The sequence below is a fragment of the Panthera leo genome, chromosome C1, assembly GCF_018350215.1.
Source record: "Panthera leo isolate Ple1 chromosome C1, P.leo_Ple1_pat1.1, whole genome shotgun sequence".
Lineage (NCBI taxonomy): Eukaryota > Metazoa > Chordata > Mammalia > Carnivora > Felidae > Panthera > Panthera leo.
The window spans coordinates 84,735,816-84,756,999 of NC_056686.1; the positions used below are offsets into that span (position 1 = coordinate 84,735,816).

The following is a 21,184-nucleotide window of genomic DNA, read 5'->3' on the forward strand; positions in this document are numbered from 1 at the left end:
ATCTGTACCAGATCCTAAATTTCTGGCCTGAAATATGTGCAGCCAATATAGATCCTTAATCGCATATGCTCTTCAGGTCTATGCAGTGTACATCAGATACAACCAGACGTTGTACAAGCGGTATTTGCACCCTCAATTGTTTGCAAACTGGCCACATTTCACCTACCTAGTAGTTCCGTGTCTGCATTCAAGATGTGCCCTGTGTTAGCACTAGAGGTGGTAGACACACGAAGGATGGAATGTCTGAGATTGTAGACGGCCCCTTACTTTAGACACGGGGAAATCAAGATTCAGAGAGTTTAGGCCACGTAAACTTAGGCCACGTTAAAATTAAAAAAAAAAAAAAAAAAATCAAAACAAAGACACAAAACACATCGTGGTAGAAAAAGCACAGGAAGCCAGGTCTCTCGCCTCCCACCATTCAGCCGGTCCACAAAACGACCCTGTGACATACGCAGCTCAATCTAGCTGGCAGCCTTCTACCGTAGCATTTTAATGTTCAACCACGAGGTCGCAGGCTGGTAAAGAAAGTGCACACTCCCGACCTCGCACCTCCCTCGCGCCGAAAACCAAAAGCAGCTCGCTGCCTGGGCCCCAGCGGCCTCCCGGCCCCCGGCCCCCGGCCCCGCTGACCGCAGTCTCGCGAGACTAGCGGTCGCGGCGAGCAGGGTGAGGAACCTCCCGGAAGTGGGCGAGGGGACCTGTCAGCTCCCACCCGGGCGTGTGGGGAACTTGAGGCCCGGTGGGTCGAGGGTCTTCTCCGGGACCAGCGCGAGGCGGAGTCACGGAGAAGCTCTCTGCCATTCACACAACGGCCTTATCCCTGGCCCGGCTGCCGCCGCCCCGCCCTTTGCCCTTCACGGCGCCCGGCCCTCCTTGTCTGGGGCTGCTTTTTGCGCCTGGGCAGCCTGCCTTTCCCCGTTTGCTTTCCTTCCCGTCTCCTCCCCCGACTCCAACACCAGAGTCGCGGGTCCTGCAGTGTCCCAGAAGCTGCACGTATAACTTGCTCCGTGTAAGTGCTAGGAGTGCCGCTGGCCTCTCAGGGAAATGGGTTCTTTCTATCTATAGCTCCGTCTGTACATCCTATGTCTGCAGCAGCTATTCCAGGGGCAACAACTGCTTCCTTCTGTTCTCATCTCCCCATTGGTGGCTTCCAACCCGAATTTGGGAATGGGGAGCTCTCCCACCTGTTATCTTTGAGCAAACTAATCTCTTGTAAGCAGAAGTGCCGTTTGTAGTCTTCAAAGCCCTTTGGCTTGGGACCGGGAATTTCCCCCCCCCCCACCCAAATCCAGGCTTTCCAAAATGTATTGCTTTTCTCTGAGAATAATTCAGTTTTGTTTTTTGTTTTAATTGTAAGAATCTATAATACAATAGTTTTGCTTTGGTCCTATTGTTCTCTAAGGGAGGAAACAACTATTTACCTTCTCAGGTCTTCTTTATAGGATTCATTCTTTTTGCTTTGCTAAGGTTAAAACACATTTAGAACATGTAAGTGCGGCTGTCAGCCTTGAGGAATTAAAGGTAATAGTTATTTTCTTGATCTTAATTCCTTTTTGTTTCATAGGGGTAACTCATTCGATTTTGGAGTTCTTTTAATTCTTCTGAAAGATTTCAAATCTTCTAAAAGCCAAAATGGGACACAGTAAACAAATTAGAATTTTACTTCTGAACGAAATGGAAAAGCTGGAAAAGACCCTCTTCAGACTTGAACAAGGTCAGTAGCAAGTTGTTTGATTAGCTGTGTCTTTTAAATTTTTAATCTATTGTCATGCTAATTTTTTAAAACTTTAAGACAGGTAAAATTTCCAAAGACTTTTCTAAACTCAATTAGTGCAAAAACAGTGCCATATTTTAACAATATCACTAACGAAAGTTGATTTTAGTTATAAAGTTGAAAATGTTATATTTGTCATGTTAGGAGGGTAAAATAGTTCACTTTTCTTTCCATGCTTCCACTTAAGACAGAAGTTGCATATATGATCAAGAAATTTACCATATTATTTCTATTAATTATTATAAAACTTGGTAAATTATTTCATATGTAATTTTATTTGGAGGATATCTATAGTTTTGCTTTTTCATAGCCCTCATTTTTTTCCTTTATTGAAACTTTGATTTAGTAAAATAGGTCACAGAAAAAAGCAAACTGTTATTTATATATATCAAAAGCCTCTCAAATAAAAATTTAAAAAACTGATCAGGTTATGTTGAAATATATTTGAGCTTATTCTTTAGACTTTATAATTTTTTAACATTGAAAACTTTCACACTTTTTTGTGTTACTGTAACTTGTGAAGTGGAAGTTTTAATGTATGAAAAATAAAATGCAGCCCCCTTTAATAGTGCAACAGATAGATGTTGATAGTACACATTGAGGGATTTTCCCCCTCAATATCTCAAGAGTTACATTTTTGAAGAAAAACAAATCGACCGTCAAATGTGTTACCTCCATGCCAAATCACCTTCTTCCAACTTTGGCATTTAGGATCACTGAGTACTTACTCCATTTTTGGCTTTCCTGACTCGGCACTTTCCTGGTTTTGATTTTTTTCCTACCCTCTTGAGTGCTTCTGTCTACTTGGTGGTATCTGTTGCTGAGCTGTCTTCCTTCCTTATTTTAATTAATTGTATCTATCTGCAAGAGATCTTTTCTTCTTCTCTTCTTCTGCCCTCAAAGAATTATACATTCTCATGGCCTCACTTGTTGCCTCCATGCTGATGGCTCTTTTTGGAAGAAGAGCCTTGAATTTTGCTTGCTTCTTAAAAGCCAGGAGTATAATGGCATGAGTAAGGAACTAGAATTTTCTTGGCTTTCCTGCTAACAACTTCTTTGACTTTGGGCAAGTCACATGAATTCTAAACATTAATTTATTTGCGAAATGAAGGTGTTAATTTCTGTTCTTCTACCTTCCTGGATGTTGAAGCTCAAAATTAATACTATATGGCTTTAAAATCCTAAACAGGTGCAAGGCATTGATAGATCACTATACCTATCTATTTTTGCACTGGATTCTTGGCTTCATCCAGTATTACGCTATAGAATAGCCTTGGGATAGCTCCACTTGATATGCTTACATCTGTCTAACATGTCCCAAACCGTCTCCTACTCCCCATTCTCAAACCTTCTTTGTTTCCCATCCTGTTTATTTTAGTGATGTCTCCATTTTTATAGTTTCCAAGGCCAGAAACTTTGTACTCACCTTTGACAGTTTCTTCTCTTTACCTGCAATCTCCCTTTAAGCCCTGTAATTTCTTTCCAAATGTCTCTGTTTGCCTATCTCTTCCATATGCCTAAACATGGATGCTAGAATAATCTTTTATGCCATCTCTTTCTTTTTATTAATTGGTGTCTGTATATAAAGTCAAATTTAAATGCCTCTGCGGGGCTTCCAAGACATTCTCTAATAGAATCCACCTTCACTAGCCAAGGTTGCATCTCATTGTTCCCCATTATTAGTGTCCTACATCTTTACAATTCCCCTGTCAATTCCCTCTCCCCTGGATTTTCTCATAGCTCTCCTGACACCTTCACCCCCATCAGATTCCTCTATATCCATTAAATCCCTTTACTATCATTTTGTGTATTGCCTACCTTCAGCTAAAATTCTACCTCCTCCATGAGGTCTTTTCTTAATTTTTTTGTTATTTTCTTTCTTTGATTTCCAATCACACAATAGGCACAGAACAATTAAGTACTGAATGATGGAGCAGTGTCTCAAAGTTTATTGATCTTATAGCATCCAACTAGTTTAAGATCTGTGAGAATAGGGAAAGTATTATAAACCTAGTACAATGTATAACAGCCATTAAATCCTTGCTGATTCATTACTAAAACACTAGTTAAAGCTAGCAAAAAGTGTTAAATTCAGCCAAACTATTTGAAGAAGGAGCTATGAAGGGTTTATAAAATAAGAATGATGTGACTGAGTCTGTAAATCTAGTTAAAACCAGTAAATTCAACCAAATGATATAAATGGGAACACGTCAATTTTTTTGTGTGCAGTAATGAGGTGATCATATTACTATAGACGATAATTAAAATGTGAAAGATGAAGGGACATTGGAGATAAATCATTAAGAAGGCTATTTTGAAAACACATCTGTTAAAAATAAGGGTTGAACTACATTGGAGTCAAAAAAGGTAATAGAGTTCAAGACATTTTATTTTACTTTTATTTTATTTATTATTATTATTATTATTATTTTAATGTTTATTTTTGAGAGAGAGGGAGAGAGAGAGAGAGAGAGAGAGAAACAGCATGAATGGGGGAGGAGCAGAGAGAGGAGGAGGCACAGAATCCAAAGCAGGCTCCAAGCTCTGAGCTGTCAGCACAAGAGCCTGATGTGGGGCTCAAACTCATGGACTGCGAGATCATGACCTGAGCTGAAGTCAGACACTCAACTGAGCCACCCAGGCACCCCTTTTACAATATTTTTTTTAAATGTTTATTTATTTATGGGGGGGTGGGGGGGAGTAGGTGCAGAGAGAGAGAGAGAGAGACAGAGAGAGAGAGAATCCCAAGCAGGCTCTGTGCTGCCAGCACATAGCTCAGTCTTGCAAACCCCAAAATCATGACCTGAACAGAAGGCAAGAGTGGGATGGACGCTTAACCAACTGAGCCACCCAGGCGCCCCAGAGTATGAGACATTTTAAAATTCATAGGACTTAGTGAACAATTAGATGTGAAGAAAAACTCTGGCAGTTTTTGGTTCTTTCATATTTAATTGATCACCAAGTCTCTCTTCGTTTTTCTTTTCACTTTTCCCTAAGAAAGGATTCCTCCTCATTTTCGAGGCTAATATCTCTATAGACTCTTCTAACTCAGCAAGACCAAAAAAATTTTTTTCTAGCCAAATCATAGCCTTTCCCTGTATTTCCTATTTCATTCAGTGGCAGAATAATGAACAAAGTCAGTTTTTGCTGAACCTGGAGTTCCATTTTTATATAGGTTGGTTAAATTTCAACTTTTACCCTTTTTTTAAGAAAATACTTATAAAAGTTTCTTGATTAGGAGCTTGAGCTTATATAAACTTAGTAGATGGAACAAGATGGAAAAATTTACTTCATAGTAATAGTTTAATCACTCACTTTACTAGTTGCCTGCAAGAGGGAAATGGCTAATCTGAGTAAGGTATTCCTACTGTTCTATGAGGAATAAGATAGCCACACTATGTACTGCTGTGACCTAAGCTAATTTTAGCAAACCGAGTGAGTCATTATGGAATCTGACATAGTCTAGGTATTCTAATGTTTCATTTACTGTATATAAAAATTTTAGTTTCAGAGACTTGTACTGGACATCTACAGAGTAGCTATATACTCTTGGGGCTATGCCCTGATCTATCTAGTAGAACATAGAAAGAACAGGATTTTTCTTTTCTCTTTTTTTTCTTTCATCTGTTTTTGTTTTCAAAAATTAATTACATTTGGGGGCACCTGGCTGGCTCATTCAGAAAAGCATGCAACTCTTGGTCTCAGGGTTGTGAGTTCGAGCCGCACATTGAGTGTAGAGATTACTAAAAAATAAATAACTGTAATAAAAAAAGATTTTTTTAAAGCATTTAAATTTTGCTAACATATAAATTGACATTGATGCTTTCAGTTTATGTATCAAATAAGTTATAAACAAAAAAGACATATTCTGAGAAAATAGTAGAGGTTGTAGGTCTTGAAGGGGTTCATAGTCACACCATCACTGGTTTGTTTGTGGTATGTTGCCATGGGTTACAATTTTACCTAATCCAGGTTAAGTAGATATACAAGTTATAATTCCTTAAATAGTAGAGTCTTTACAATATTTCATAACAAAAGGTACAATCATCATAAATGCCTCTTTTACCTCAGGATATTGTCAAACTGAAAAATGAGTTAGAAAGTGTTTGAAATTTGCTGTTTGAGATTTGTCCTTTTCAGGAATGACATGTAGCTTTCAATAGTATGATACTTAGAAAATATTTTCTGAAAAAGGAAACACAATTTAACTGTGAGGTAAACATGAGTGAGAAAGTTAACTACTTTTTGGTGAAAATTGATACCATAGAGCAGAGTTGAGCACATTTTTTCCTCTAAAAGTTCAGATAGCAAATATTTCAGCTTTGCGGGCCATTTCTTTTGCAATTACTCAGCTCTGCCATTATATCATGAAAGCAAACATAAACAACACATAAATGAATGTGTTCCAATAAAACTTTATTTATAGAAACAGGCTGGATATGGTTTGCTGACCCTTACTGTATAGCAAGAGCATTTTGCGTATGTATTTTAGTAACACTTCCATCATATGATTTTAGCCATAAAAATAAATACTTACCCTTTTTAAAAAATTGATAACAAAATTTTCCAATCTGTTTAAAATCTTTCCAATAAAGGATTTTGGTTGTTTTTCAAATCATCTATTTAATATATAACTATAGAATATCTTATTAGCTTATAAAAACCATTGCTTATAACAAGGAAAATATATATTTACTAGCACATTTCAACAAAAATCTTTACATAATTTGTGAGTGGGGTTGAAAAGTTAATGTCATGGATTAGTAAACATAGTCACTAAGAACTTTTTCCATTTGAATTTGGATGTCTTTGTGTTTTATTTTTTCAAGTCTGATGCAATTAAACCAAATATCAATAAACAGAACTTGGAATATTTGAATTACTTTATCATAAAATATTAAACCAAGACTTAAAATTAATGAAATTTCTTTAATCACATTGCTTTCACTGACAGATATTATCAATATTAATTTTTAGTGAGAACTAAAAGATATTTTCCATCCACTAATAGGTAAAATTAGTTATTTAAAATATTATTTATTTACATCTTATCCCATTTTCGTGTTTTGTGATTTATATAATCTATTAAATCATCATACGTGTATATTCTGTAAATAAATAAATATTTATGTTTAGAGAATGCTTGTCAATTTTTTTTCTGAGGGTATACCACTGATCCAAATACTGTTTTGGGATTTTGGATGAGTTTTAACCTTTGTACTACATGTTCTCTGAATCCTTGTGTAATGATAAAAAAAATATTTGCATAAACTGAACAGGGGGCAGGTTGTTTAAATATGCTCAGACAGCTAATCTCTGATGTTTTTACCTGTTCAAAATGATACTACATCTTCTATAGTAAGTTTAATCATTATTTTAGAGATGTAGATATTTATGATTCTCACAATCACTGAGTATTAAAATTTCATGTTTCAATTCTTTGAGCAATTATTTCTCCATCTATTTCTTCATAATTGTACCTCTAACTTTAAAATGATGTTTACCCTGGGAATGCAAGCTGGTGCAGCCACTCTGGAAAACAGTATGGAGGTTCCTCAAAAAACTAAAAATTAGAACTACCTTATGACACAGCAATTGCACTACTAGGCATTCATCCACGGGATACAGGTGTGCTGTTTCAAAGGGACACATGCACCCCAATGTTTATAGCAACAGTATCAACGATAGCCAAAGTATGGAAAGAGCCCAAATGTCCATCGATGGATGAATGCATAAAGAAGATGTGGTATATATATACAATGGAGTATTACTCTGCAATCAAAAAGAATGAAATCTTGCCATTTGCAACTATGTGGATGGAACTGGAGGTTATTATGCTAAGTGAAATTAGTCAGTCAGAGAAAGACAAAAATCATATGACTTCACTCATATGAGGACTTTAAGAGACAAAACAGATGAACATAAGGGAAGGGAAACAAAAATAATATAAAAACAGGGAGGGGGACAAAACAGAAGAGACTCATAAATATGGAGAACAAACTGAGGGTTGCTGGAGGGGTTATGGGAGGGGGGATGGGCTAAATGGGTAAGGGGAACTAAGGAATCCACTCCTGAAATCATTGTTGCACTATATGCTAACTAATTTGGATGTAAATTTTAATTAATTAATTAATTAAAATAAAATAAAATGATGTTCACCCAATTATAAAATTACACAAGTGTGTAGGGGCACCTGGCTGACTCAGTCAGTAGAGCAGTGTGTTTTTTATACCACATCTTCTTTATCCGTTAATCAGTCAATGGACATTTGGGCTCTCTCCATAGTTTGGCTATTGTTGATAATGCTGCTATAAACACTGAGGTACATGTTTCATTCTTCTGCATATCACCATCCAGTTTTCCCAGCACTATTTGTTGAAGAGACTGTATTCCATTGGATAGTCTTTCCTGCTTTGTCAAAGATAAGTTTACCATATTCTTGTGGTTCCATTTCTGGATTTTCTATTCTGTTCCATTAATCTATGTGTCTGATTTTGTGCCAATACTATACTGTCTTGATGACTACAGCTTGGTAATATAGCTTGAAATCCAGAATCCTGGTGCATCCAGTTTTGTTTTGCTTTTTCAGAATTGCTTTGGCTATTAGGGGTCTTTTGTGGTTCTGTACAAATTTTAGGATTGTTTGTTCTAGCTCTGTGAAAAATGCTGGTGGTATTTTGGTAGGTATTGCATTAAATGTGTAGATTACTTTGGATAGTATAGACATGTTAACAGTGTTCTAGTCGATGAGCATGGAATGCTTTTCCATTTCTTTGTGTCCTCTTCAATTTCTTTCATAAGTAGTCTATAGTTTTCGAAGTACAGATCTTTTACCTTTTTAGTTAGGTTTATTCCTAGGTATCTTATTGTTTTTGGTGCAGTTGCAAATGGGATAGATTCCTTGATTTCTTTTTCTGCTGCTTCATTATTGGTGTATAGAAATCCAAAGGATTTCTGCATATTGACTTCATATCCTATACTTTTCTGAATTCATGTATTAGTTCTAGCAATTATTTGGTGGAGTTTTTTGGGTTTTCTACAGAGTATCATGTCATCTGCAAATAGTGAGTTTGACTTCTTCCTTGCTAAGATGAATGCGTTTTATTTCTTTTTGTTGTCTGATTGCTGAGGCTAGGACTTCCAATACTATGTTAAGTAGTAATGGTGAGAGTGGACATCCTGGTCTTGTTCCTGACCACAGAGGAAAGGCTCTCAGTTTTTCCCCATTGAGGATGATATTAGCTGTGGGTCTTTCTTATATGACCTTCATAATGTTGAGGTATGTTTGCTCTATCCCTACTTTGTTGAGGGTTTTTATTGAGAGTGGATGCTGTATTTTGTCAAATGCTTTTTCTGCATCTATTGACAGGATTGTACAGTTCTTATCCTTTCTTTTATTAATGTGGTGTATCATGGTGATTGAGTTGCAAATATTGAACCAGCCCTGGTAAATAATTCTTTTAATGTACTGTGAACTAATACATGAATTCAGAAAAGTACAGGATATGAAGTCAACATGCAGAAATCCTTTGCATTTCTATACACCAATAATGAAGCAGAAAAAGAAATCAAGGAATCTGTCCCATTTGCAATTACACCAAAAACAATAAAATACTTAGGAATGATTTGCTAATATCTTGTTGACAATTTTTGCATCCATGTTTATCAGGGATATTGGCCTGTAATTCTCCTTTTTAGTGAGGTCTTTTTCCGGTTTTGGAAGCAAGGTAATGCTGGCTTTGTAGAATGAGTTTGGAAGTTTTCCTTCTATTTCTATTTTTGGAACAGTTTGACAAGAATAGATATTAAATCTTCTTTAAATGTCCCCTGGGAAGCCATCTAGAAAAGATTTCAATAGATCTATATAGATGCATAAAATTGACAAAACAGAATAAAAGTAGCTATGTTATTAAATATATTTTGATAACATGACTTATAATGACTTTGTAATATTCTAGCTTACATAATACCATTTTTGTACCACAACTTATCTAATCATTTCCAATCATTAGATATTTAATTTGTTGTCAGTTTATTTAATTATAATAAATGAAGCTGTTATGAATATAGCCTATGTTTACATCACTGATTAATTCTTAAGAAAATACATGTCTATATGAAATTATTAAGTCAAACATAAGCCTTATTATATTCATAGAATATTTATGCCAATTATAGAAAAATTTGTATATATAGCTACTTGGAAAAGAAAGTATAAGTTTCACTGTACAATGTGAGAAATAGAAGTGAGTCCCTGGATTTTTGCAGTTACTTAATAATACCATTTGGATAATTTGTTTCTTACTTGCTAAAACCATTTGCTATGAAAAATTTATATTCATTATTTAGTACAATCCAAAAATATGGTTAGCAGGACTTATCACTAAATTATAATTTTTTGCAGGAATTCCTAGAACTTCCATCTCTCACGTTATCCATACTGCAGTATGCCAGAGTATTCGTATTTATCTAGGCAAAGGTAGAGGTGTTTGATTGGATTACAGTAAGTTGAAAGAGTCCATCATTCTCCCAATGTCTTTTGTTGAGATATTTTGCTCATAAAGACTAGCTTATCCAGTATTTAATACTGTGGTGTAGAATTTACCATCTGTTGAACATCATTGTGAGAATTTACTTCTACTAGAGCAATTTTAGAAATGATGTGACATGACATATCTGCATGTTCTGCATTTCAGGATTTGCTTGGAATCAAACTGGCATTCATTATGTATATTTAAATAGCAGTTCATGATGATGTCTATGCTTCATATCCACCACAACAGGGTTTGTTGTAGCTTTCCCCTTGCTTATTTGTAACGTCTTTCTCTAACACTGTGAGGTCTGGGGCACCTGACTGGCTCAGTTGGAGGAGCACATGCATGACTCTTGGTCCCAGGAGTGTGACTTCAAGCCCCACAGTGAGTGTAGAGATTACTTAAATAAATAAAACTTAAAAAAAAAATAAGAAAAGAAAAGAAAAACCTGGCTTTGATCACTTTTATTTTTGAAAGATATTTTCACCGGGTATAGAATTCTAGGCTGATAGTTTTCTTCTTTAAGTTACCGTTGACCTTATAATGCAGAGAGTAGAGGCACTGACCCCTCATGCAGCCAAAAATCCAAGTATAACTTTAGACTCCCCTAAAACTTAACTATTAATAGCCTACTGTTGACCAGAAGCCTTACAGATGAAACATAGTATGTATATGTATTATATGTTGTAATCTTACAGTAAGTAAGCTAGTGAAAAGAGAATGTTATTAAGAAAATCATAAGGAGGGGCACCTGGGTGGCTCAACTAGTTAAGCATCTGACTTCAGCTCAGGCCATGATCTCATGGTTTGTGAGTTTAAGCCCTGCATTGGCTCGCTGCTGTCAGCACAGAGCCCACTTGGATCCTCTGTCCCCATCTCTCTGCCTCTCCCCTGCTCATGCTCTCTCTCTCTCAAAAAAATAAACTTTTTTTAAAAATGATAAGAGAAATTTTACATTTATAGGACTGTACTATAAAAAAAAAAAAAGTGTAATTAGACCTGTGCAGTTCAATCCCATATTGTCTAAGGATCAACTATACCTTTAAAGATACTGTTCCACTGTCTTCTTGCTTTTGTTGTTTCCCATGAGAAATCTGCTATCATCTTTATCATTGTTCCTCTGAACTTACTGTGACATTTTCCTCCCCTCTGGCTACTTTTAAGATAGTCTCTTTGTCACTGGTTTTGAGCAATTTGACTTTGATGTTTCATAGTGTGATGTTTCTTGATTGGGGACTTATTGAACTTCTTTGTATCTATAAATCTGTTGTTTTTATCACATTTGGGTTTTTTTTTTACCCATTATTTCTTTAAATACTTGATATCTCCCCTTTCTTCTTCTTTGAGGACTCAAATTACCTATATATTAGGCCACTTGAATTGTTCCACAGATCAGTGATGCTTTTTCAATTTTTTAGATTCTTTTTTCTCTGTTGGTTTCATTTTGCATATTTGTGGGGGTTTTTTAATGTTTGTTTATTTTTGAGAGAGAGACAGACCATGAGCAGGGGAGGTTGCAGAGAGAGGGAGAGACAGAATCTGAAGTAGACTCCCGGCTCTGGAGCTTCCAGCACAGAGCCCGATGCGGGACTCAAACTCATAAACCACGAGATCATGACCTCAGCCAAAGTTGAAGGCTTACCCAACTGAGCCACCCAGGTGCCCTCATTTTCCATATTTCTATTCCTGTGTCTTGAAATTTACTAATCTTTTTTTCTGCCATGTCTCACCATCTATTCCATTTTTCATCTCAGACCTCGTAGTTTTCATTTTTAAATTTGATTTGGATCTTTTGTTTTGTTTTGTTTTTTAATATTTTCCATGTATTGACATAACTTTTTGAGCATATGGCATACAGTTATGATAACTGATGTCGTTCCTTATCTGCTAGTTCAACATCTATGTCATTCCTTGGTCAGTTTTCATTAATTGATTATTTTCTTTGTTATGGGTTCGGTTTTCTTGCTTCTTTGTGTGTCTTATAATCTTTGTTTGGATGCCAGTCATTATGAGTTTTACCTTATTGAGTTTTACCAAAAATGCTGGGTGGTTTTGGATTCTTATAAATTTTTTTGTCTTTGTTTTGGAATGAAGTTAAGTTACTTGGAAATATCTTAATACTTTTTAGTTATACTTTTATGATTTGTTAAGCTAGTTTATGACCTGTGTAGGGCTCTTTGTTCTCTACTCCTAAAGCAATATCCCCTGAATTTTCTACCCAATGCCTCATGAATTATGAGTTTTTCCAATCTGGCACTTGATTTTTCTAACCAAGCACTATTCCTGGTCACAGACATGCACTGATCAGTACTCTGCAAAGTGCAGAAGGGAGACCTGCTGCAAATCTCTGGAGTTCTGTCTTTGGGCACTTTTCTCCTCCTCACTAACTACTCTTATCTATAAACTAGCTGCTTTGGTCTCAACAGATTCTTAACTCTATCTTCTCAGCTTAGGAAGTTAGCTGAGCTCTGCCTGGGTTTCTCCTCCTTGTGCCTCAACCTGGACATTCTTTCAAGGTAGTAAGAAGGGGCAGTTATAGGCTTCACATTGTTTATTTTCTGTCTCTTAGGCATCACTGTACTTTGTGGCCTGATGTGTAGGCTTGAAAACTCATATATGTTTTCTGGTTTTTCTTGGTTTCTTCTTTCAAGTTTCAAGGAACAGCATAAATCCAATCCCTGTTATTCATTCCATCTTTGCCAGAAGCAGAAGTCTCAGGTCCTTTACATCTTCTGTTTCCTCTATGTGGAATGCCTTACTGTAGATACCTGTGTCATCAAGGCTGTCACTTCCTCTTTCTGTTTAGCAGTTTTGTATTGAATGCTAGACATTATAAATGTTCTGTTGCCATATCTCTGGATTTTTTTGTCTTCCTTCAAAGGAGTGATGCCCTGACAGCTCTTTCTGCCCATAGGTCCTATCCCTGTGTTTTAATAAAACCACCTTTTTTGTGCCCCCCCCCCAAAAATAGAAGTGATGTCTTTTATTTTGGCATTTACATTATCTGTGGATCAGCTTAATCCTTTTGAGGATTAAGAGAGCCTCTTAACGTGGGGCTCAATCCCATGAATTGTGAGACCATGACCTGAGCCAAAATCAAGAGTCTGATGCCCAACCAGCTGAGCCACCCAAGCACCCCCCTTTTGCGGCTGTTTTAAGCTTTGACAGGATAGGTATAGTAGTTTTTACTCTAGGACTATATTAGCCTTGCTACATAAGACATGAATCTTTTGAATACAACAGGTGTTCAACGAAGTCTCTTCACTCTGAAAATTATAATGTCTCCCAGGCCTGAGTGAGTTCTGGGAATTGGTCAATTGATAGTTCCTAGTAGTTGTTCTTTGCCCAGCCTCATGGATTCAAACACTACTCGTGTGAGCCTGGTATTCAGGCAGACTCAAGATGACCCTTGGTAATTTTCTAGAGCTTTTTCTTTGCATGGTTTCTTCTGCACCATACTCTGCCCTGAAAATTATAGTTTCTTCACCATCCTCAAATTCTAATCTCTGTCTCCTCAATTCAGACTACTATTTCTGCTTCCTGTGTCACAGCACAGAAAGTTCTCCTAGTTTAAAGCTAGAGAATTCATAGGAATCACCATTCTCTTCGGCATCACAGTCCTTCACTCCTTATTTCTGAAAACAGTTGTCTCATTTATTTCTTCTAGTTTCTCAGCAGAGGACAAATCTAATACCACTTACTCCATTATGGCCAGAAGCAGACATAATCAGAATGATATAATCAGAGTGATATAATATACAAAGTGATTTAATACACAAGTTAGGTCATGTGACTTCTCTGATCAAAACTGTTCATTGGCTCCTCATTTCATTCAGAGAAGAAACCAAATTCTTACTGTGGCCTACAAGACCATGATCCGGCCCCCCTGTTACCTTTCTTTCCTTGTATTGTACTACTTCTCCCCGAGCTTATTCCAGTCCACACATACTGAGTTTCTTGTTATTTCTGGAATCACCAAGCTTGCTTCCACCCCAAGTCTTCTTGGTTTCCTCTGCTTGGTCAATTCTTTCCATGGACGACCATGAATAGCCATGTGGCTAATAACTCCCTGACTTTTCTCTAGCTCGTCAACTTTTTAATACTAAAAATTGCTACTGCCTCCCCACCATCGCTCCTTTATCCCCATTTTCCTTACACTGCTCTGATTTTTCTTTCTTCTCTTAGCATTTATCCTTCCCTGATATACAGTTGTTTCTTACTTATTTATCATGTTCATTGTTTAATGGCTGCCTTCCCCCTTTAGAACTCAAGCTCCACAAGGGCAGAGATCATTGTCTATTTTGTTTCCTATACATAGTATGCACACATGACATAATTTTTTATACTTTGTTAGATGTTTCATAAATTGAGCATTAAAAATATAGATATTAGTATGCTTCTTCTCAAAAAGTTTCTTAAGAGGTAAAAAATTCCAGTTTTAAAATTAATAAATCACAGAGATGAAGAGTACAGTGTGGGAAATATAGTCAATAATACTGTAATAACATTGTATGGTGACCACACTTACTGTGGTAAGCACTGGGTAATGTGTAGAATTGTTGAATCACTATGTTGTACACCTGAAAGTAATACAACATTGTATGTCAGTTGTTCTTCGAAAATAAATAAAAAGTAAAATAAAATATTTTTTAATTTCCTTAAGCTTAAAGATTATAATCATCAGAACTAAATTTTCCTGCCTTCATTGGTTATTATTGCCCATCATTAATTGAATTGTTATCTTCATGATTAAAATTTCTAAGCCTTATATTTATTTTTTTATTAGGTTTTTTAATTTTAATTCCATATAGTTAATATACAATGTTATATTAGTTTCAGGTGTACAATAGTGATTCAACAATTCTATACATTACTCAGTGCTCATCATAAGTATACTGTTATTTGCTTTATATTTCTAACAGACTTTACTGTAGTCAGAATTTTCACATTCTGGTATCAAGATATAAAATCTTCCCAGAATCAACCGTAATTTTATTTTATAGTAAAATTATGACTATAATGTGTTAATTTTTTTTTTTGCCTCCCATGGCAAAATACTTGCAATACATTATAGATGTCTCAGATACATTTTAATAGAAATAGCCTAACTTAGGCAAAACTGGGAATGTTTTGGCCCTCAGAATTCCAAAAAATACTTAAATACTAAAACATGAGGATGCAAACTAGAGTAGACATGGTGGAAAACAGTATGGAGGTTCCTCAAAAAATGAAAAATAGAACTACCATATGATCCAGAATTCCTCTACTGAATATTTACCCAAAGAATATAAAAACACTAATTTGAAAAGATTCATGCACACGTATATTTATTGTAGCACTATTTACAGTAGCCAAATTATGGAAGCAGCCCAAGTGTCCATCAATAGATTGATAAGGAAGATACCGTATATAATGAAATATTACTCAACCATTAAAAGTAACAAAATTTTGCCATTTGCAACAACATGGATGGATCTAGAGAATATAATCCTAAGTGAAATAAGTCAGTCAGAGAAAGACAAATACCATGTGATTTCACTCTATGTGGTATTTAAGAAGCATAACAAAGAAAAAAAGAGACAAATTAAAAACAGATTCTTAAGTACAGAGAACAAATTGATGGTTATTAGAGTGAAGGTGGGTAAGGGGATGGGTGAAATAGGTGAAGGGGATTAAGAATACATGGGGCACCTAGATGGTTCAGTTGGTTGAGCATCCGACTCTTGGTTCTGGTTCAGGTCATAATCTCGCAGTCATGGGATCGAGCTCTGCATCAGGCTCCATGTTGAGCATGGAGCTTGCTTGACCCTCTCTCTCCCTCTCTCTCTCTGCCCTTCCCCTACTTGCTCTCTCAGTCTCTGCCTCTCTCTCAAAATAAATAAACTTTAAAAAATATATTTTAGGGGCGCCTGGGTGGCTCAGTTGGTTAAGCGTCCGACTTCAGCTCAGGTCACGATCTCGTGATCCGTGAGTTCCAGCCCCACGTCAGGCTCTGGGCTGATGGCTCAGAGCCTGGAGCCTGTTTCAGATTCTGTGTCTCCCTCTCTCTGCCCCTCCCCCGTTCATGCTCTGTCTGTCTCTGTCTCAAAAATAAATAAACGTTAAAAAAAATTTTTTTTAATATATATATATTTTTTAAAAAATGCACTTCTCATGATGAGCAATGAGTAATATATAGAATTGTTGAATCACTATATTGTACATGTGAAAATAATGTAACACTGTATGTTAACTGTTCTGGAATTAGAAAGATTTCAAGTTCGGTAAAATTTCATTTTGTTTTTCACTTTAAAGCTATCCTAATTTTCTAAAAGTACTCTCAATAAACTTGAAGACATGTTATTAAAAAGGAAAAAAAAAAAAGAACTTGCATATCCCAAAGTAGCCATGCAAATAGGAATCAATTTCCAGGAGGAGAGGAGAGGGACAATACAGAGCAGACAGTTCTGTGTTGTATACTGTATGTTAAAATATACAATTCAGCTAAATTAGATTGCAGAATAGTTCCAAAACCAGCAGTGTTGTATATTAGCATATATATATTATATAATATATAATATATAATATGTATATATATTATATAATATATATATTTAAAACATAGTTGAGAAACCATAGTTTTTGTAAAACCTTAAATAAATCATTTATTTATTAATGTGGTAATTTAAATTCTTACAATGAGTTTATTGAAATGTGCTTTTTGTTTAGGGTTTGAACTACAGTTCCGACTAGGCCCCACTTTACAGGGAAAAGCAGTTACTGTATTTACAAATTACCCATTTCCTGGAGAACCGTTTAATCGAGAAAAATTCCGTTCCCTGGAATGGGAAAATCCAACAGAAAGAGAAGATGATTCTGATAAATACTGTAAACTTAATCTTCAGCAAGCTGGATCATTTCAGTATTACTTCCTTCAAGGGTAAGTCATGTGTCCTATATGTTGGGGGAGAAAAAGTTAATTCATTCTATCTAGTTAAATTATCTAGCTTGAAAAAAAGTTAATATATAAACCATGGACTGCAATTTTTTACAGGATTTTTTGAGATGCAAATAGAATATGGTTCTTCAGTTCCTAGGAAGCAATTGTAAGACTCATTGCAGATTCAATTTTTTTTTTTTAAGTAACCACTTGAATAGTCTTTTCATATAACTTCATTATAAGATGCTATTTGCTTGAGTGTCCTTGTTATTACTGATAGGTATGCTTATTTTTCCTTAATGCAACATTACTAGATATTATACATACTATGTCATTATGTAGAGATTGGAAAAAGGATAAAATAAGGCTTTTCCATTGAGTTTCATTGCAACTTTTTAAATGATTTTATGTGCTTAGAAATATATTTAAAACAATTTTTTTTAATGTTTTATTTATTTTTAAGACAGAGAGAGACAGAGTATGAGTGGGGATGGGGCAAAGAGGGAGACACAGAATCTGAAGCAGGCTCCAGGCTCTGAGCTGTCAGCACAGAGCCCAATGCGGGGCTCAAACTCACGAACTGTGAGATCATGACCTGAGCCGAAGTTGGCCGCTTAACCAAATGAGCCACCCAGGTGCCTCTAGAAACACATATTAAAATGGGACAATTCACCTTCCCATTAGAGAGTCAGACTATATTAGATGAGGATTTTTTTTCCTATCATTAATTGAGAAGTTCTTGTTTTGTTTTTTCCTTAGAAATGAAAAAAGTGGTGGGGGTTACATAGTTGTGGATCCTATTTTACATGTTGGTGCTGACAATCACGTGTTACCCTTGGACTGTGTTACTCTTCAGACATTTTTAGCTAAGTGTATGGGACCCTTTGATGAATGGGAAAGCAGACTTAGGGTTGCAAAAGAATCAGGTAATGTCAGCTATCTTTCCTTTCTTTCTTAAAATAAATGTAATTATCCTCTGTGATATAGATTTCAAGAGCTTTGATTCTCCTTTTAATTTTGTTTCTTAGTATATTTAGTAATAGAAATAGATAGAATCATATAAAGTTGTTAAGACTTAACCATTTTTAACCTGCAAAAATAGCAAATTATATGGTTCAACTTAGAAAATTAAGGAACTCTAATAATAAAATGAGATCATTATTGTATCTAAGACTTTACTTTGACATAGAAAAATTAGTTGTAAACTATTAAAATGTTTTGGAACATGTATTATCATTGTATATAATTTTTATTCAACATTGATTAACTGTCTTCCATGTGGAAGGTGTGTGCTGCCATACATACTGAAGAGTAATATTTTTTACTTTCAAACTGAATATAATATGAAGAAAGAGATGAGAAACTTATTGACATAACTGAAACAGAATACAAGACAGTGGAACATTAAAAGTGGGAGCAAGACATGCTAATATACTTGTATTTCTCTACATGTAAATATATCCATCCAACAAATATAAATTGAACCCTTAATAGTAACTAGGCACTGTGTACGATTTTTTCAAGTGCATTATTTCACTATCTCTGTCTTATATATGAGGACCCTGATATCCTGAAAGATTTAAGTAGACTTGCTTGAAGTCACTTATGGTATAGCTAAGATTTGAACCCTAGTCTTTGATTCCTTTTCTAGTTACATGGTTGCCTTGCTATTTGAAACTACTTAAGGGAAGTCTAAACTTATATTTTGCTTAGTTTTAGTTTGTTCGTTTGTTTTCTTACAGTGGTCTTTGTTTATTTTCTTGCATTGCAGGTTACAACATGATTCATTTTACCCCTTTACAGACTCTTGGACTATCTAGGTCATGCTACTCCCTAGCTAACCAGTTAGAATTCAGTCCTGACTTTTCAAGACCTAATAAAAAGTATACCTGGAATGATGTTGGACAGCTAGTGGAAAAATTGAAAAAGGAATGGAATATTCTTTGTATTACTGACGTTGTCTACAACCATACTGGTATGAGCTTAATTAACTACCTCCATTAATTTTGATGAGAATATTATATTCTGATTATTTTATTTCTTGCTGTTTTATGTAACATAAAATTTGAAAACAATGATATATAGGTGTCCTTCAATTTAAAAATCACTTTATATAGTATCACTTTTTTTCTTTCAGAGAAAATAAGTGTTAGTTGAAGGTATATCAATACATAGTTATTTTGCATGTGATGATTATAAAAACAGGAGAGTGATCATAGAAGGGACATTTGATCACATATTTCAACTTTCATTATTAATACTTTGCAGACCAACTTGTGAATCCCATACAGCAATAGCTCTGGTACTATAGTATGTATTTGAAAAAACTGAATGACTATTTAAGGAGAAAATTATTGGTAAACTCTTAGAAGTTAAATCTAAAAATTATACCTTTTACATGTTAAAAGGGCTTATTAAAGTTAATCTGTTTGATCTCAAGATTCTTTACCAGTATACAATTCCATAAAATGTATCAGAACTTCCCAACTGGCGATCCTCAGGGAGATGATTCCTCCTGTCACCTGTCAGACAGCTGGGCCTGGAGAAGCCACTGACCATGATCAGCTTTCAATTTAATGCACTGTACCTTGCAAACATTATCTGCTCTGTGTGCCACAGTGAAAACTTCCTAATATCTTAGAAATCAGTATTCTTCACTTGAAAATTTGACATTATTGATAATTGCTTTAACATCTATAATATTATTCACATCAAGTTTATCAAAGTACATAATGACATTATATGAGTTTAGGATATGGCATATGCAGCTGTAACAGAGACAAAAATATAGTGACTTAACTCTGAAACTGTATTTATTTCCTATAAAAGATTAGATAGACATCCCAAGACTGCTGTGGTAGCTCAGTGGTGATGGGGAACTAGGTTCTTTCTCTCATGCTGCTCTCTCTCCAATAGTTTGCTTCCAACTCTTAATCAAATATGGCTGCTCCAGCTCCCAGTATCACCTCTACCTAGTGGAAATGAAGAAGGGAAGTCATGACTTTTAAGGGCATGGTCTGGTGTGTGTGTGTGTATGTGATATAAGATATATATCTATAATTCCACAATAAATATATGTGATATATATGTGTATATATATATATTTTTTCTCATATTTTATCAGACAGGATTCTGTCTCTTGTCACACCTTGCAATGTAGTCTGTCAGCCATGTGTACAGCTTAACCTTGGGAATTCTGTTACTAAAGGAACAAAGGGAGAAAAAAATTGGAGTATAGTAACAGTCTCTATTAGAGACTATTTCTGAAGCCTTTGAGAGATTCTATGCAACATAAAAGAAGTAAACTTTGCTTCAGCCCTAAATTGGAAAGTGTTGCAAATTATAATGTGCTTTTTGTGAAATAGGTTTTCATTAAAAAATTACTGTCCAGGGGAGTCGACTTCCAGAGATTGGCAGTGTGAGGGCTTTAGAGTTCTGTACCCAGCAAAACAACTGGTAAAAATTATTTTTTAAAAGAACTGTTTAAAGTCTTTGAAAATTGTTCTAAGGGAATTCAGCATATGGAAAAGCATTTATGCAAGAAAATCTCCTAAATCTCAATAAAAGCAGTGATAATCTGTGACATTTGAACCAGGACCTGCTTCTCCCTGCCCCAGTTCAGAATGATGATAGATCTACTCCTGGCATGTGCAGGTGGGAACACAAGGTTCCTTTTCTCTCCAGCTCCCAGTTAAATGTGCAGACTTCCAACATTTCTTATGTCCCTCCCAACTGTAGCACTCTGTTGTAGAAATTCCGTTGTGAGCAAGAGCACCTGAGATGTCCCTTCCTTCATCCAACCCCTACTCATGGAGGGAAAGCTCTACCCCGTGCGTGGCAGAGCAAGAATACTGGGGCCCTAGTTGCCCTTGTCCCAGTTTGCTTGTGCAGTGGAGCTTCCACACCTAGAGAGGTAAGCCAAAAAAACCAGCTGTGGAGCAGTGACACAGGTAT

The 21,184-nt window shown here is 35.7% G+C and overlaps 1 protein-coding gene across 5 annotated transcripts in view; it reads left to right on the plus strand.

Annotated features, from left to right (window-relative positions):
- The first annotated feature begins 697 nt into the window (after positions 1–697).
- AGL (amylo-alpha-1, 6-glucosidase, 4-alpha-glucanotransferase) overlaps positions 698–21,184 on the plus strand; it is an 82,388-nt gene continuing 61,901 nt past the window's right edge. For 4 of the 5 annotated variants that reach the window (XM_042953017.1, XM_042953018.1, XM_042953020.1 and 1 more), the window contains exons 1-5: positions 698–1,012; positions 1,568–1,717; positions 17,020–17,230; positions 17,990–18,156; positions 19,002–19,205. In XM_042953017.1, the coding sequence (XP_042808951.1) occupies positions 1,636–1,717; positions 17,020–17,230; positions 17,990–18,156; positions 19,002–19,205 (664 nt within the window). In that variant the 5' untranslated portion in view covers positions 698–1,012; positions 1,568–1,635. Of the gene's footprint in view, positions 1,013–1,567; positions 1,718–17,019; positions 17,231–17,989; positions 18,157–19,001; positions 19,206–21,184 lie in introns of those variants that run through there. The other variant, XM_042953019.1, reaches the window with a different exon arrangement.